We start from the raw sequence: 17,924 nt of genomic DNA on the forward strand, positions 1-17,924 counted from the left end.
ACAAAGACCTAGATGAACAGTTTGTAAGATTATGAGTGGGAACCAGGAGGAAGTCTCTGTATAATGGAACTCAAACCCAGGCACTGTTAGGAGAGAAAATGCAGGTTCTCTTCCTGCCCAAGAACATACTGATAGTTGAGATGGGTGGTGGCTAGGTGTGAGAGGGAGGCGACCAGATGACAAGAGGCTGGGATGGGGGATCTTCTGCTTTCTACATGGGAAACAGGAGAGAGTTTAAGAACGACTTTGATCTTTAGGATCTTTTTACTTCTTTTAAATCAAGAATTCTCTACTAGGGGATGGGGACAAACATCCCAAGTATGTGGGGAAAATTTCCACATTGCAGTTAGAAGCCTGGCCCCTGGCCCCCAGAGTTCCTCAATCCAATCTCCAGGGCTGTGGGTTCTGAAACCCCCCTCCAGTAATTTGCATTTACAACAGGGATTAAAAATTAATGCCCTAAGTTGCTAAGTTAATATTCCTTTAGTTGTATAAGCATTTGAAAATCTCAAAAGACAGGAAACCCTTCCTGAGCTGGACCCTGGGAAGGAACAGTGGAGTTATGACCCTCTCCCCCTTAGCTATGTTCCCAAGGGTGCAGAAGAGGCCCAAATTACAACAGGTAAACAACCCCCCAGCAAAAAACCCTGATGCGGAGTACAGTTAAGGTCCCCTGCCATTTTCCCATAGGAGACACTCCACTGCCAATTAGGGCTTCTGTGCTAGATGACACGGTGTCAGTATTACTTTTAGCTGGTGCGACAGAGAGGCTTAAATGCTGGTGCCAGAGAAGAACGAACACCCAAATTAGTGTACCCTGCTGTCCTGGTAAAAAATTAGATAGGGAACAAATTGCTGTGTATCAGTGTCTTAACCATCAACTAGGCCTTCACAGGGCTTTGCATCTAGTAGACATTCAACAAGGTAGCTTAGATTTCTGTTGAATAGATGTTGTGTTTCTCATGGCATAGCTTTCTTTGTCCGTGGGCACTGTTTTTTTTTTTTTTTTTTTAAATAACTATTTATTTATGCTTGGCTGTGCTGGGTCTTCACTGCTATGCAGATGTGTCTCTAGTTGCAGTGAGCAGGGACTACTCTCTAGTTGTGGTGCACGGGCTTGTCGTTGCGGTGGCTTCTCTTGTTGCAGAGCACAGGCTCTAGGCGCATGGGCTTCAGTTGTGGTGCATGGTCCCAGTAGCTGTATAGCTCCCAGGCTCTAGAACACAGGCTCAGTAGTGGAGGTGCACAGACTTAGTTGCTCCATGGCATGTGAGATCTTCTCAGACCACAGATCAAACCCGAGTCTCCTGCACTGGCCAGGTGGATTCTTTACCACTGAGCTACCAGGGAAGTCCTTATCCTTGAGCTATTTTGATACTTAAAAGAATGTTTCATTAAATTGAATCTTTCTGGCGCATAACTGCTCCAAGACACCATCCAGTATTCATTATCCATCAAGAGGATTCAGTCTTTCTTAAGTTATCAGGGAGGGACAGAAGAGTGTAATTTGATAGCTGAGGGAGTACCATGGAGAAACCCGATCTACTGACAAAAGTACACACCATCTTCCTGGTTCCTCCACCTTGGGGTTCTGAGCTCCCAGGATATTCAAAGATAGCTCTAATAATAAGTTGTTTGGCACACAAAAAAATTAACTCATGTCCCACTTAAGACGGGAGGTTTTAAACTTGTGACTGAAAAACAACCTGACCATTCTGTATGAGAGTTTTTACATGCGTGTCACCCAAACATGACTACCTGTTTAAGCTCATCTTGTAAACCCCTATTCCCACACCTACATTTTCCTAGACTTTAAAGAAAAGTGGGAGGTATTCTAGTTAAAATTTGAAGGTAAACATTCTTTACAGAGTCCCAAAGTATTTGAAGTAAAGGAATGTTTGGGTCTGGTCATTTATTTAACTGGGTAGCTGGATGACCATTCTCCCTGCTAAGTATTTGTTAAAAGTACATTATTCATGAAAACAATAAAAAATATTTAAAATTATCACTGAAGTAGCTTGAGTAAATATAAAGTTGCTCAGTCATCTCCAACTCTTTGTGACCCTGTGCACTGTAGCCGGCCAGGCTTCTCTGTCCACGGGATTCTCCAGACAAGAAGCCTGGAGTGGGTTGCTATGTTCTCCTCCAGGGGATCGTCCAAACCCAGGGACTGAACCCAGGGCTTCTTCATTGCAGGCAGATTATTCAATGTCTGAGCCACCAGGGATCTTAATACAAAGTTATGTGGATGTAAGAATATATAATCTTTTCACAGTCTAGATATGACCACTAGAACTTAGAATGTTAAGAATGGGAATAAGTTTGTGGGAGCTCTCAAATCTGTACAGCTACACATTTGCTATAGATGAGCAAATGGAAATGAACTGCTTTTAGAACAAGGGTGTTTAAGCCACCTCTTAATATACTTATATTGTAAGTCTTGTCTTCAGAACCAAATATTTGTATTTATTTATCTTTTTACGACAAGGAGAAAAAGTCTGAAGTCAAGCTGTAAATCTAACACCTTCTGCTTATTCTGGGTCCCTGCATAAAGGTAAAACTTATTTCCCTTTGTTTATCATGTATGTTTGTAGTATTAACATTCTTGTTTTCCTTAACAGTAACTGGATCACCATATTAATAGCCTCATTAATGGTTTTTGGCTTTGTTTCTTTTTAGAAAATAGAACAAAGCAAAACGAGAACAGAAATTTTGCCTTCCTGAAGAAAGTTGTTCAAGAAATACATTTGATTAAGAAAACAGGATTCCTCAGTTTTTGCTGCATTAATATTTTTGAGTAAGAAATGCTGTAAATATTTTATTTTTTTAACTTTTGATTTTGTATCGGGATACAGCCAATTAACAGACAATGTTGTGATAGTTTCAGGTGACCAGTGAAGGGACCCAGCCATACATACACGTGTAGCCATTCTCCCATGAACTCCCTTCCCATCCAGGCTGCCATATAACATTGAGCAGAGTTCCCTGCGCTATGCAGTAGGTTCTTGTTGATTATCCACTTTAAATATAGGAGTGTGTATCTGTCCATCCCCAAATCCCTAACTATCCCTTCTCCACATCCATCCCCCTGGCAACCATAAGCTCTTTCTCAAGAGTCATACTGAATGAAGTAAGTCAGACAGAGAAATAGAAAATATTGTACGACATCCCTACTATGTGGAATTTAAAAAGAAATGATACCAACGAACTTACAAAACAGAAACAGATTCACAGACTTGGAGAAATGCTATAAATATTTTAAATCAAAATGTCAATTTTTTTTTTTTTTGCTGTGCCAAGTGGCTTGCAGGATCTAAATTCCCCAAACAGGAAGCGAACTCCAGCAGTGAAAGTACCAAGTCCAAACACTCCACCTCCATTTCCCCAAAATGTCAGATTTTTTGACATTCAAAAGTTTTTGAAGTCTAAATACTCCTAATATTTAAAAAGATGAATTTCAAGTGGTTAATTCATCTATAATCATATAGATAAGCTATATATTATATATAATTGCAAACTAATTACCATCCTGTTCCAACTTTTGGTTCAAAGGAAAGCCAGGGTTGAATTTCCAAAAGCAGGGCCTTAGACAAAACTAGGAAAAATTATTAAACATAAATGGGCTACAACTAAGTTTTGAAATCACCGACAGTGTTGTTACTAATATGGAACAGTTTTTTTAGAGGCCTGTCATGACAACACTCTCAAGTTTGATAATTCATATTGAGAAAATATATGGATATTTATATCATGACAAGAGTTTCTGTGTTATCCTCTTTTTCATGGAAAAATGAAATTAACGGGTCTTTTAGTAGCGTCGTCATAGCGTTGTCTCCTTACACAGAATTTACATTCACAGAGGATCTGGTTAGCAACTTAGGATAATTCTCCAGTCATGAAGATTTGCAAAAGTGTTCCAATCACACCTACCCATGAAAAGTACAAATTATGAGAAACAAGACCTTTGATACCGCCGAAGTATAAGTGAACACTGTCAATTCCAGCTGTGTATCATTTCATCATCATGCACTATTTCATTTGAGTGTCACGTGACTCGGTGACACTGGATTTTCATCCCCATGTTACAGATGAAGAAGTAAAAAAGTTTCCGAGAGCAAGAATAAGAAAGAAGGCTCCAATGTTTAATAGCCTGGAAGTTTACACTTAATTTCAGTTTCACAACTGTTCCATTTATTTATTTATTTATGTTTTCCAGCAGAAAGCATTTGTTCAGCAACTAGAGAAAAATAAGTAAATAAATAAAGAGGCTCTACAAGATCAAGTGACTCATCCGAGGTTACACATTTAGTAAGATCGGGGGTTAGAACTTGAACCTGCTTGTGAGGTAGACACTTTGTGAAATCCTTCAGCCGGAACCCTTTCACGCCAGAAGCGGTTCAAACTCGTGACTTTGGGGCTCCCTGCCCTTAGTCCGGGGCATGGCCACCTCTGGAAGCGGCTGCGGAAGGAAGTCACACGACCAGATGGGCAGGACAGATGGACGGGGGTGGGACCCCAGAGCGGTCATGACACGTGCGTTCTCACCCGCTTCCACCCTGTCTGCCCATCTTACCACCTCCGGGGCACCTCCCACATCAACGCCCCGAGGTGGGTGTTGTGGGGACACCCAGGTATGGGAAACATGGGTCCTGATGTCACCGAGAGGAGCCACTGAACCCAGCTGCACAGGCTCCCAGGAAGCCCAGTTTACAGCACATCTTAAGGAGGCGCTGATGGCATCCTCCGGGTCCCTGGAAGGCCCTGCTGGACCGTCATCCAATCACTACTCAGCAGAGACCTGAGTGACAGAATTCTGACAGCCAACACAGTACTGGGGGAGGCAGCTTATTTACAGTCGTTCCCTGCGCCCAGGATAAGAGGCTCCCAGGACAGCGCCCAGCCCAACTCTTCAGCCTCACTGTCTCCTTCTGGCCACCTCGGGGAGCCCAGAACCATCTAGCTGCCACTGTTCTTACTGCTTCCCTGTGTTTCCAATAAAATCCTACGTGCAGCAAGGGGAAATTTTACTTTGTTGTTATTGTTTGGTTGATAAGTAGTGTCCTGACACTTTGCGACCCCATGGACTCTTGTCCACCAGGCTCCTCTGTCCATGGAATTTTCCAGACAAGAATACTGGAGTGGGTTGCCATTTCCTCCTCCAGGGGATCTTCCCAACCCAGGGATCAAACCAGTCTCCAGCATTGGCAGGTGGATTCTTTACCACTGAGATACCTGGGAAACCAGAAATGTTCAAAATCTGTTTTATTATTAAAATGATTTAAATGACATTTTTTAGATTGTGGATTTTCTTTTTAAAAGAAAGCTTCTGAACAGAACTGATTTAAAAATGAGAATGGAGGTTCGCTTATATCGCTGGGATATCTGCTATGTGAGTCCTGACCGGAAGGCCCTGGTCCTCACGGCCCCAGCAGACTCCCCACAGTCGTCCTCTAAGCAGTAAGGAAGTATGCAGAACAGCCCGTTTCCTCCAGGCAGATGGCGCCTCACTTCTCAAACAGATGACTGCAAAATCCGTAGGATATTTTAAGACTGAGCAGATAAGATGCATCAACTTGTCTGCTTAGGAGAGCTGAGTGAACAGCCTCTGACACCTGGTACCTGAGCCCCACTCTCTTCCACATGCAGGAAGAGATGCTCACTTCAATCTGACTCGCCCATGGGCATGGAATGTGTTAGGATCACTTCTCGCTCCTCTGCTTTCTTAGATCACTGAGCTGAGCCCTTTGCTATGAAGCGGCAGGAGTTCTTTCAGGAGGAATAGGAAGTCAGGCTGCCTGCCTGCTAGAGACCTACCTACATTTTTGGGGGGGGGGGGCTGCACCAGGTCTTAGTTGAGGCATGTGGTATCTAGTTCCCTGACCAGAGATCGAACCCAGGCCCCCTGCATTGGGAACGCGGAGTCTTAGCCCATTGGACCAACAGGGAAGTCCTAAGACCAACGTACATTCCTAATGCCTGGCATGGTGGAGGTAAAATGGTGGAACTTCAACTGAGCAACTCAAACTAGTTCTACTGTTGAGACTTCTTCAAGAGAAAGATAAATGGTTAATTTTTTATGATTTTGTAAAAATCATATGAATATGATATTTATATGTACTGGTTTTGTGTACAATTCATTGCTGTGAGTATGGTGTCCCCTTATTCCTTAACTCAAGCGGTATTTACCGGATTATACAGTATGCAAGGCATCCTGCTAGGAAAATTCTTTCCCATCAGTTATGTAACAAATTGTCTTCTTTTCTGCTGTCTTCCCAAGGGCTAGAATAGACCCTGGGATACAGAGGACCCTAACACATTTTAATGGATGAACCACACACTGAGACAGGGGTACCTGCACTCCCCGAACCAGGAGTTCCTACAGTGAGGAGCATCATTATTAAAGACCTCACCCTTTGACAGTCTCCACTGCCAACTGGTTCTTTCCTAGAGCTAGAATGAGATGGGCTCCACAGGACGGACACTGCCTCACAGTCCATTAGGTAACTCGCCACTAATTGAAGTTAGCTAACTTCACTGAACACTGACCACCTATGATGCCCAACTCTTTCTCTGATACAACTGGGCCATTCGAAGACACATATAGTCCCTGTTTTCAAAGAGTTTCTGTACAAAACTTAACAGTTGCCACCAAGCAACAAAGTACCGAACCCTTTCACAACCCAAGACAACTGAACGCAATCCCAGGAAGAAAGGGAAGGACTCTCCATGCAGTGATGAGGCCGAGGAGGTGGTCAGCACAGAGGAGGACTCAAGAGAGGTCAGAAGGCTGGGTGGTTACAGAAGACAGAAGTCATGAATTAGGCCTTGAAGCCCAGGGAGAGAAGGGAAGAAAGGTCAGAATGGGAACACAGGCATGTGTGTGTAGGGGGGGTGTGGGGGGTGTGTGTGTGTATGTGTGGTGTATCTGTGGTATGTGTGTGTGGTGTGTGTGGTATGTGTGCATGTGTGGTGTGTGTGGTGTGTGGGGTTGTGTGTGTGTGTGTGTGTGTGTGGTATGTGTGTGGTGTGTGTGTGATGTATCTGTGTGCTGTGTGTGTGTGTGTGGTGTGTGTGCGTGTGGTGTGTGTGGGGTTGTGTGTATGTGTGGTGTGTGTGTGGTTTGTGGGGTTGTGTGTGTGTGTGGTGTGTGGGGTTTTGTGTGTGTGTGTGTGTGTGTGTGTGTGTGTGTGTGTGTGGTATGTGTGTGGTGTGTGTGTGATGTATCTGTGTGCTGTGTGTGTGCGTGTGGTGTGTGTGGTGTGTGGGGTTTTGTGTGTGTGTGTGTGTGGTATGTGTGTGGTGTGTGTGTGATGCATCTGTGTGCTCTGTGTGTGTGTGTGGTGTGTGTGTGTGTGTGGTGTGTGTGTTGTGTGTGGGGTTGTGTGTATGTGTGGTGTGTGTGTGGTTTGTGGGGTTGTGTGTGTGTGTGTGTGTGTGGTATGTGTGTGGTGTGTGTGTGATGTATCTGTGTGGTGTGTGTGTGTGTGGTGTGTGTGGGGTTGTGTGTGTGTGTGGTGTGTGTGTTGTGTGTGGGGTTGTGTGTATGTGTGGTGTGTGTGTGGTGTGTGGGGTTGTGTGTGTGTGTGGTGTGTGGGGTTTTGTGTGTGTGTGTGTGGTATGTGTGTATGTGTGATATGTGTGTGGTGTGTGTGTGATCTATCTGTGTGCTGTGTGTGTATGTGGTGTGTGTGCGTGTGGTGTGTGTGGGGTTGTGTGTGTGTGGTGTGTGTGTGGTTTGTGGGGTTGTGTGTGTGTGTGGTGTGTGGGGTTGTGTGTGTGTGTGTGTGTGTGTGTGTTGGGAGGTGAGAGAGGATGGGAGAGTGAAGGAGGCATTCAGCGCGCACAAGGCGTGTGTGAACCAGAGTTCACTCTGTCCACCACAATTTGAGTCAACTGAATAAACATTTACTGAGCTCACGCTATGTGCCAAGCATTGTGACAGGTACAAGGGACACAATGGTTAACAGGACTGATACGGTCCCTGGCTCCTGGGTTAGTGGAAGATACAGATAAGTAAACGGATAATTACAATACAACATGATAAGTGTTGTGATAGGGCAAAGTCCAGGTGTCATGCGAAGGAACGGAGAATGGACCCAACCCAGACAGGAGGATCAGGAAAACTTCCTGGACATTCCCTCAGAGGGTGGTCAAGCTGACACCTGAAGCTAAGGTACAAATTAGTCAGGTGAAACTGGGCATGTAGGTGATAGAGCACTTAACCCAGAAGAGCAGGTGTGATGGGCCACGGGGATCTGAAGTGGGCTGGGCTTGCAGGACTGCAAGAGGAGGAATGCTAAGAGATGTGCCAAGGACAGAAGCACTGGTTGGGTAAGCAGTCTCGTGCACTTTACATTAAGGAGTCTGGACTTTATCCTAAGAGCGATGGGAATCACTGAAGAATTTAAAGGAATGAAACAAACACATTTTCATTTTGGGTAGATAACCATCTGACATGTGGGATGGTCCTTAGAGGAGCAATGGGCAATAAGAACAGAATAACATGTAGCTTGCTTCTTCAAGGTCCAACCTAGCCCAGTGCAAGAACTAAATGAATATTTCATGAGTGAATGAATGAACTGTTCAACACGGCACTCAATCGCTCCGCTCAGGACTGAGAACAGGGGACTTGAGATGGAGGATAATGCTGTCTGGGAGTCTGTAAGGGTCAGAGTGAATACACATCAGAACACTAACACGTCTTCAATCTTGAATCTCATCAGACAAATGATAGCAACACTTATCATTTTGAGTTGGTGCCTAAATTTCCATGATGCTTGCTCCCACATTCTATCTGCTCTTTACGTGTCACTGCATATCATACAGGGGCCTCCCTGGTAGCTCAGCTGGTAAAGAGTCTGCCTGCAATGTGGGAGACCTGGGTTTGATCCCCGGGTTGGGAAGATCCCCTGGAGGAGGGCATGGCAACCCACTCCTGTATTCCTGCCTGGAGAAACCCTGTGGACAGAGGAGCCTGGTGGGTTACAGTTCATGGGGGTTGCAAAGAGTCAGACACGACTGAGCACAACAACACATTTGATGTACAATTCTGTTTCAGCTGACCTTTAGGAGCTGCGGTGGGTTTTTCAGGCCAGGGTATTTCTAACTCATCTATCGTAAAAAGAAGTTAGTGCAACCTGCATGACAGTGAAGTTGTGGTTTATTTGAAATCGAATTTAGGAAAAAAAGAAGTAGCCAGCATTGTTCAAACTTCAGGCAGGTAACTCTCCACCTTGTCACCTGGATACCCTGGCACACAGGGAAGCTGTTAAGAGTTCATCCCCTGTTGCTGTACCCAAGGTGGGGAATGGCCCCAGAACTAGGCCAAAGAAAAAGAATGTCATTGAAGGCCACAGGGGTTGGTGAGCTGGCTCGGAGACCACAAACAGCCCTTTGGGGACACAGTCTACACTAGAACCCAGGTCCCCTAAGTTCAACGTCTCTTTCACAACTCTACCCTGTCCAATTAATTAGGACAGTCTAAGATCTTAGAAAGGAATGACTTGTGTGAGGTCCACACTAGAGATCTTCTCATAATTCTGTGATTGTAGCTGACAGCCCGGAGCCAGATGACCTTCTAGAAAGAGAAGGCAAAACGGAAATGGGGGCTGGAGAGGGTGAGATGTTCTGGGATCTGGCTGTCTGAAAGTGTTGGGGAGGGGTGGTAGAGAAAAGCCTGGTGAATCGTGACACACATGGATCCCAATGTTGTTGTTAAGTCACTCAGTCATGTCCCACTCTTTTTCGACCCCATGGACTGTAGCCTGCCAGGCTCCTCTGTCCCTGGGATTTCCCAGGCAAGAATACTGGAGTGGGTTGCCATTTCCTCCTCCAGGGGATCTTCCTGACCCAGGGATCAAACCCAGGTCTCCTGCATTGGCAGGTGGATTCTTTACCACTCAGACACCAGGGAAGCCCATATGGATTCCCATACATTAAACCAAAGACAAGGAGAAGAAAGAGCAGAAGGTGAACAGGCCTGGGAGCAGGTTTCTGAAGAAGGGCTAGGGAACCAGCTCTACAGAAAGCGTTTCGTGTCACACAGGCTCAGGAGAGCAAGGCAGGTCTGGGCTCCTCACTACTTTCAGATCAAAGAGAACAGGCAGAAAGCTACTGTGTTTTTAGATACTTCAGACACTCAAACGCTCCTCCTAGCAGGCTTGTTTCCCCCATCCCCTTCCTTCTCCTGCCAATGCACCTACACACGTACACCTCTGGCCCACTGCAGCCTGGGCTTTGTTTTTTCCTGCAGAGTATTTTCACACCAAGGTAGCGCCACTGACCCAAGAACTTCATGAACACAAGAACTTCCTTATGAACTGAAGTTTTTAGCTTGTGGCCTTGATGGCCCACATTTCTAAGTCATCACCTAGCTATTCAATATTTCCTAAAACAGTACAGAGACTGTGAGGGGGGTCTGTTTCATTTTTATGATGAAGGAAAGCTTGAACGAATTCTCCTCGTTTATTTTCTATCATCACAGAGTTAGATTTCAGCAGTTACTAATTTATCAATCTAACTGATCAATCAAATCACAACAAAAGGCCACTTTCAGTTTCTCCAGAAAATTCCAATGCAAACAGTACTGAAATAAGTTGACTAAATAATTCATCCTCTCCAGGGATCACGCACCAGTGATACCTCAGTGAGAGTTCACTGTCACGGGCATCTTACACAATCTACACACCTGTAATACCAGGCTTGGCCACCTAAGGCCACTACCAGAGTCTCTTTATCGAGATTGAAATCTGGGAGTCTTCTGAGCTCCAGTACCCTCCACCATCGACACTGTTTAATCGAGCCCTTTACTACAAATGGTTTTAGGCTCTGATGCAAGACAGGAATTTGAAGCATGCATTCGAGTATTTAATGGCGTTAATTTCTGGTGCATACAAACATCGGCTTCACTCAACAATCCAATAATCTTGCAAAATAAAGAAAATATGTCAGAAAATGAAATGCAGCATGGAATTCTCCAGCACTGCAAGCAAAACAGGTCCCAGATTCCACAGCCCGACAGAATAGCCGCCTATTTACAGATACTTACAGTCAAAGAGACACCTATTTACAGACCCTTAAAGATATGAAAATAAATCAAGAAAAGAAAAAGGATGGGAGTGCTTTCAGATGAAATTTTTTTTTTTTTTTTTACAATTAAACATGTTTACTTTACTGCCTCAAGTTCTCAAACATGTCCCAAGTTAATCTGAAATGTAACACATCTGATCGTTAGAAATGAAATACAATCCTTGTTGTTTTAACCAGCAGGCATCAATTGAAACAAATCCTACCTGGAAATATCGATGGTCTCTTCTTTGGGCGCCTCAGGTGAATGGGTTCCAAGTTTCTAAAGTTTCTTTGAAGTCTTGCTTTAATATCATTTCCTATGAGTAATTCAGGTGGCAGGCTGCTCCGTCTTGATGATTTATAATCATTTTGCGATGAATTTAGTTTGTTCTTCGTCCTGGAATATAAATTACTGTCATCAACCGCCATGGTAGGAAATACATTTGATTTTCCTGGCAAAAAATTCTGAAAAGCCAAACCCAGGTGCAGCCGCCTCCGTCTCCACCCCAGACTTAGGAGTTCTCATGCTTTGCCCTGCACTTGTTTGGGAAGCTTAGCAAGTTGATAGGCGTGGACTTGAACAGGTGTAGAATTACTAAGCAGCCCCTCCTATCCCCAGTAAAGAGCACAGGGGAGGAGAGATTTAAAAAATCATTAGGTGCAGGAGACTGAGGACTGCCAACAGTTGTGGCACATAGGTAATAAAAGGGGCCAGATGAGTACTGAGCGTAATCTCTGTTTTATTGCTGCAACGCCATAAAGCAACCACAACTTACTCTTTCAGAATGAACGCCTATGCAAATTGCAAGCCTAATTATTGTTGTTTTCTGAACTCTTGGATTTTTTTTTTAATAGAAGTTTTTGGGAAACTTTGGGAAATATTTTTACATTCCCTCCTACCTTTTTGTCTCACACGACACAGGCAGAGCAAACCTCTGTCTTTATGACATTCCTTATCTGGCAGGTAGATAAGGGCCGGACGGAGGAGATGACAGATGGCTGCGATGAGCAGGAAGGACCCGGGGTGGGTGGGCATGAGCAGCAGTGCCGGGACCCCAGTGCAGCCCCCCTGCCCTCCCCTCCCCTCCTGCGCTCTACCTGGTAGATGGCTTCTGGGAAAGGTCAGCTGTCTGACAAGGTGAGGTCAGAGGTCTAGCCAGTGAGCTGTGACCTACCACGGATGGCACCCTCCACTCAGCCAGTGGAAAGGACCCTGCGGTCTCTGCCGGGATCCTGCCGGGCTCACAACTAACATGGTCAACTGGTTTGGTGGTCTGAGAAAAAGCAGCCTTCACCAGATTCCGGCTCGACCTGTCCCATGCTTGCTTTCTCTCTCTTCCGGACTTTGCGTTCATACATCCTTTGTTCCCTTCCCCCTTGCTCTATTTGTGTGGAAAGGTTCTGCCCACTTTTCTCTAACTGACTCGGCAGAACTCATAATTCTATCATTTATCCTCTCATGTCCCAGGGCTGGGTCTCCTCTCCCCTGCTCCTCCTCCGTCTCTCTCTCTCTCTCTCTGTCTCTCTCTCTTTCTCTCTCTCTCTCTCTCTCACACACACACACACACCCCTTATATTCTGTCTGACTGCAGTGTGAGTCAGAAGATAAAGATGATAAAATCTGCCTTTTCTCTTCCCAGTGCCTGGAATCCGTAGATACGTAACACTGTAAGGGATTTAGAGGTTGTTTCAGAAATCACTGTTTACTTTGATTTGTGCTTGTATGCATGCGTGTGAAGAGACTATTTGCAAGTCTCTGGACTGTGGCTGGCCAGGATGCTCTGTCGGTGGAATTCTTCAGGCAAGAATACTGGAGTGGGTTGCCAAGCCCTCCTCTGGGGCATCTTCCTAAACCAGGGATGCAACCCACGTCTCTCATGTCTCCTGTGCTGGCAGGTGGGTTCTTTACCACTAAAGCCACCTGGAAAGCCCTTTGGTTTACTGTATACCAAGTAGGTTAGATTATTTGATAGAATTTAGGAACTGGGTCTTTTCACCTGAGTATAAGTTTCATTCTCTTTTCTCCTTTTAGCAAATAGTTCTTTTTACAACAGATTTTCTGAAGTGAAAAGTATATATATTTTTTTAAGAAGTGTGTCCAGATTAGGGTTGCACTATAACCCATAGATTATAATTATAATCCAGCAAGCTGTTTACATATTAGATTATTAAGTTATTTTACTAATTAGACACCATTTCCCTTGCAGGACTTAAAAACTATTTTGTCAAGTTGGAACATACCACAAACTTCAAAACAATGAGTGGCTTGTACAAAACTATTTTGAAAAGCCCGTGAGACTTCTTGAATCTCCCTTAGCTTATTGAAAACACACTTTTTTCTCCAGCAAAGAAATTAAAAGTAAAGCATTACTTAAAGTTTGAGGTAACGATTTAATAGGAGAAAAAATACATTCCCATAATAAAAATCTAGAGAACAGTGGTTAAGTTTTAAGTCCCTAACAGGGTAGAGCCCTAGGGCACAAAATACTGGATGTTAACAGGGGGAAATCTAGCAAAGACAAGCTGAAAGTCGAGCTTTGAGTGACTCTCTTTCCCAATTCACAGTATCCTCAGGGGGCTGAACAAGAGTGCAGACGAAATGAAACGGAGCCTCAGAAGCAAGGTGTGATTATCACATAGAGTGTGGGACAGGCACGGCTGCCCGCGGAGAGCCTGGCTGCAACACGGGGTTAAGAGCTCAGGCATCTGGAACACAGTAACAACAGCTGTGGTTACTGCACACTTAATACCGGCCAGGTTCTGTGCTAAGCTTTGGACATGCATCATCTCACGGATCCCTCCTAATCCCCCTGTTCCACAGACAAGCACACCGAGGCTGCCAAATGCCAAGGAACCAGGGGACAGAAGAGCAGAACACAGATTTGACCTGCCTCCAACACTTCTGCCCAAGTCCATGCTTTAAGCTACACCATACTGAAGAGAACAAAACAAAAACTACCACATACTCAAAAGCACGCCATGCTTCATTCTTAAATGTATACATGAAATCTGAAAGAACTCTAAAGTCTTTCTCTACCTTCCTAACACAAGCCTAGGTTTTAGGCAGATTTCTACTGCGCCACTGAGTGAGGGAGGAGGGGTCTGGCTGACCTCACCCCACACCCCCAAACCCTCCACCCGCCCCCCCATAACCCAGCTGTCAGGTCATCTGTAAGATCCATGGAATCTTACAGTAAGAAAAAGCAGAAGGAGAATTCAGATTCTTGCTTTAATAAAATGTATTCATGTTGAGACTTTGCATATTAAAATGCATTTTAGACAAATGTATTACATTTTCCTGAGATTTAAATCATAATTAGGGGGAAAAAAATCCCACCCCACTTGAAGGTGTTCCTCATCTCCTGATCTTCTAAAAATAAAATGATGTTAGAGAGGGTTCGAGGGTTCCAGATATTCTCAATGTAACCTCTCTCGTGCCCAACTATTCCCCACTCATTGGGAATAAAAAGAGAAATGACTCTAGTCATTTAATATGTTTTCTTAAAGAGAAAAGTGAGAACAGCTTAAATGTGCTATTATTCAAATTTTAGGATAATGATAAAAGGGCCAATTTTTATTTTAAAATAGTATTAAATTTGTGAACATGAAAAAAGTAAACTTTCCTTTCAAAATATTTAAATTGGCTGACAAGATGAATGATAATCAGCCACAAAGAATTCAGCTTGGTTTGAGCTAAAGGAGAATATTCACAGGCTGTGATGTTAAGTCCATCTCTCCTTCTTCATGGTAACAGTCACAAGTGGAATTTCATTTTTTTCAAGTGGTTCAAAGAATGATGACGATATTGGGCTCTGAGCTAAAAGAAATCTTAGAGTGTAATTAAGTAATTTAAAATATATAATTGGACATCTTCTATTCCTATACTTTTAATAACCAAGATGCTTTAAAGGTTTCCATTCTCCTAAAAAATCCAATATATTCATCTCCTTTGAATTATTCTTATTTCTTATCCTTCAATAAGCTGTGTAATTTTTTATGAAATGATGTTACCATCTCATGAACATTTTATTCTTCCTGCTAACAAGACATTGTCTTCTTTTTGAGTGTTCAAATATTCCATAGAAAAACATTTATTTCCTCACTTTATGGCTATAATTTCCTTGCGAATTTTGGTAGTTTTAAAAGAGAATTTTAAAGTGAATTTTGGTCATTTAAAAAAATCTAAATTATTTGAATTTTTTGAGAAAAAGGCAAGTTGAGAACTGTACAATTTTATAACTGTCACCATCTTGCTCATTATCACCTTCTGAGAAATGATCCACTAGGATTTTCGGCCTGTTAAGATTCACGCAATAAACTCCCAAATCTCAGTCTGACTCAATCTCTCAATTTTATATCCTGCAAATATTTCTGAATTTTTGAGCTCTCTATTCAGTTTGTAAGCTGAGAGGACCCATTATTCAGTGGGTTTGACAACAGGGAAAAAATCACTGTACAGAATATCAGGATGAAGAATATATCACCAAACCAAGCTCCACCGACGCATCCCTCTGAGAGGTCACCTGCCGCCTCTCACTGCCGACACATCTCTGCCTGGTGTTGTTAACACACCTGCAGTATTATCCAGGGTGTGACTACAGCGGAAGAAATCTTCCCTCAGTTCCTAAAAATACAATGGAGGTTTTCAGTACTTATCTCATTGGCTGTCCCTGGCAAATTAACACTAATGGCCAGCCTTTCCCTCTTCTGATTCTCTGCTCCCTTGGTGTCCTCAACATCAATATCTCTTGTTTTTCATCCTACCTCTCAGATCCCTTCTGCTCGGATTCTTTCAGGGCTTCTTAGAAGTTCTGCCCTCCTTCGCTCTCCCCTTTTCTTTGACCAGCCCACTGATTGAGCATCTACTCTGTGCTTGATCCCTGGTCCGGGAAGATGCCCTGAAGAAGGAAATCCCACTCCAGTATTCTTGCCTGGGAAATCCCATGGACGGAGGAGCCTGGTGGGCTATATAGCCCATGTGGTTGCAAAGAGTCAGACAGAGCTTAGCAACTAAACAATGTGCCTGACACCACAAGAAGTGGAAGGCCTCTGCCCTCAAGAAGCTCTGCATCTAGAAAGGGAGCAGACCTATAACACACAGAATGATCACTCTGTGCAGAGGTGAGTCAGAGAAAGCTACTTTGTCAGCTCTTTCTGGCGGGGAGGGGCCTGGGAAGGGAAGGGTTTTCAGGGGAGAAGGAGCGAGTTCGCAGTGAAGATGGAGGGAACTAGGGCAAAGGCACTAAGATGTGACATCACAGCAAATGCCCACACAATACTGCACCCACACTGGGGCCTGACACATGCGAAAAGTGAGACGGAGCAATCCTGGCAGATAGGGAACAGAAGGAAAAACTGTAAGCTGCCATTATTGTATGTATTTCTAAACACCACCACAAATCAGACATAGAGAAGACAATCCCCTTAAAAAAAAATCAGTACTAAAAAACTGACTCCAACCCTTCCAAACACTTTGGTAATTCCGATCAAAATTTAAAAAGACATTAAAATAAATCTGGCTCCAGTAAGTAACCCTTCTCCTGAACCATCTTTATTTATTCCAGAATCTATGATACACAGGCTTGTGGAAGTAGACTCTTACCCAAGTTTTTAATGTCATCCAGGCTGTACCTTTTTTAAAAAGCTTTCAAACCAGCTCTTATTGGCTTGAAATCCAACTTCATTTGCACTTGCATTCCTCTTTGTTCAATTTTGCAAGTCTCAGCAAAATGCCAGCATAACTGCCTGGACTGTTCTCAAATGAAGGTAGGGCTTAAGGGCACATTTTTCTGGGCTTGTTGAGGAGTTCTTTGGTGAGAGGACAACATAAACAAATCTCCCTCCTTGCCCCCAACACACCCACACAGTCTTCGAGAGGAAGGATGGGTAGCTAATTTGTTCTGTTTAAGGAATTGAGCCGAAATTTGCATAAAAGAATTGAAGTGTTTAAAGTATTTTGTCCAAATACTAGATGGTGTAACCTCGGAAATGCGGTTGCTAAAAGCAGGTTGACAAGTGTCTGCTGTCACCCAGGGGTGCTCAGCCAAGGCCTCAGCCCCAACTGTAACTTTCATCTGCGTGTCAAGGACATTAAGTTCAAGCTTCACTTCAAACTTCTCCGTGGTGTGCTAGATCTGAAATGGCGGGTGGTGTACACATTTGTCAAAAGGAATTAAACTCTGTACTTTTAAGTTTGATAGGTTTCCCAGGTGGCTCAGTGGTAAAGAATCCTCCTGCCAATGTAGGAGACGTGGGTTTGATCCCTGGCTCAGGAAGATCTTCTGGTGAAGGGAATCGCTACCCACTCCAGTATTCTACCCTGGAGAAATCCCATGGACAGAGAAGCCTGGGGGGCTACAGTCCAGGGGGTCACAAAGAGTCAGACTCAACTGAGCACACAGTATACACACACACACACAAACACACAGGAGCAATTTATTATAAGTCAATTACACCTCAATACAACTTTTTTTAAAAAGGCAAAGTTATACCTCTCCCCCAGTGCATTCAACCAAGATTCAGACATATTCTGGGCTTCGGTTAATAAAATTAATCAATAAAAGTGGAAAAAATTCTGATTGCATCATCTGCCTCAGTTCTGTTCAGTCACTCAGTCATGTCCAACTCTTTGAGATCTCATGAATTACAGCATGCCAGGCCTCCCTGTCCATCACCAACTCCCAGAGTTTACTCAAACTCATGTCATCTGCCTCAAGAGGGAGTAAAAAAATACACACGGACTCAAGAGTTATGTGACTCCTTTTCACTTAAGAATTCTCTTATCCTGAATCATGTCTTCACTGCAAAGCTTCAAGAATGCCTGAAAGACGCCTATCTGACAATCCCATGTAACACAT

General features: G+C 43.8%; 1 protein-coding gene across 2 annotated transcripts in view; it reads right to left on the reverse strand.

Annotated features, from left to right (window-relative positions):
* Nucleotides 1-11,569, reverse strand: part of FRY (FRY microtubule binding protein) — a 329,088-nt gene extending 317,519 nt beyond the window's left edge. For both annotated transcript variants that reach the window (XM_065901750.1, XM_065901751.1), the window contains exon 1: nt 11,292-11,569. In XM_065901750.1, the coding sequence (XP_065757822.1) occupies nt 11,292-11,496 (205 nt within the window). In that variant the 5' untranslated portion in view covers nt 11,497-11,569. The remainder of the gene's footprint in view (nt 1-11,291) is intronic.
* Nucleotides 11,570-17,924: the final 6,355 nt, after the last annotated feature.

Source organism: Muntiacus reevesi, chromosome 11 (genome assembly GCF_963930625.1).
Source record: "Muntiacus reevesi chromosome 11, mMunRee1.1, whole genome shotgun sequence".
NCBI classification, from domain to species: domain Eukaryota; kingdom Metazoa; phylum Chordata; class Mammalia; order Artiodactyla; family Cervidae; genus Muntiacus; species Muntiacus reevesi.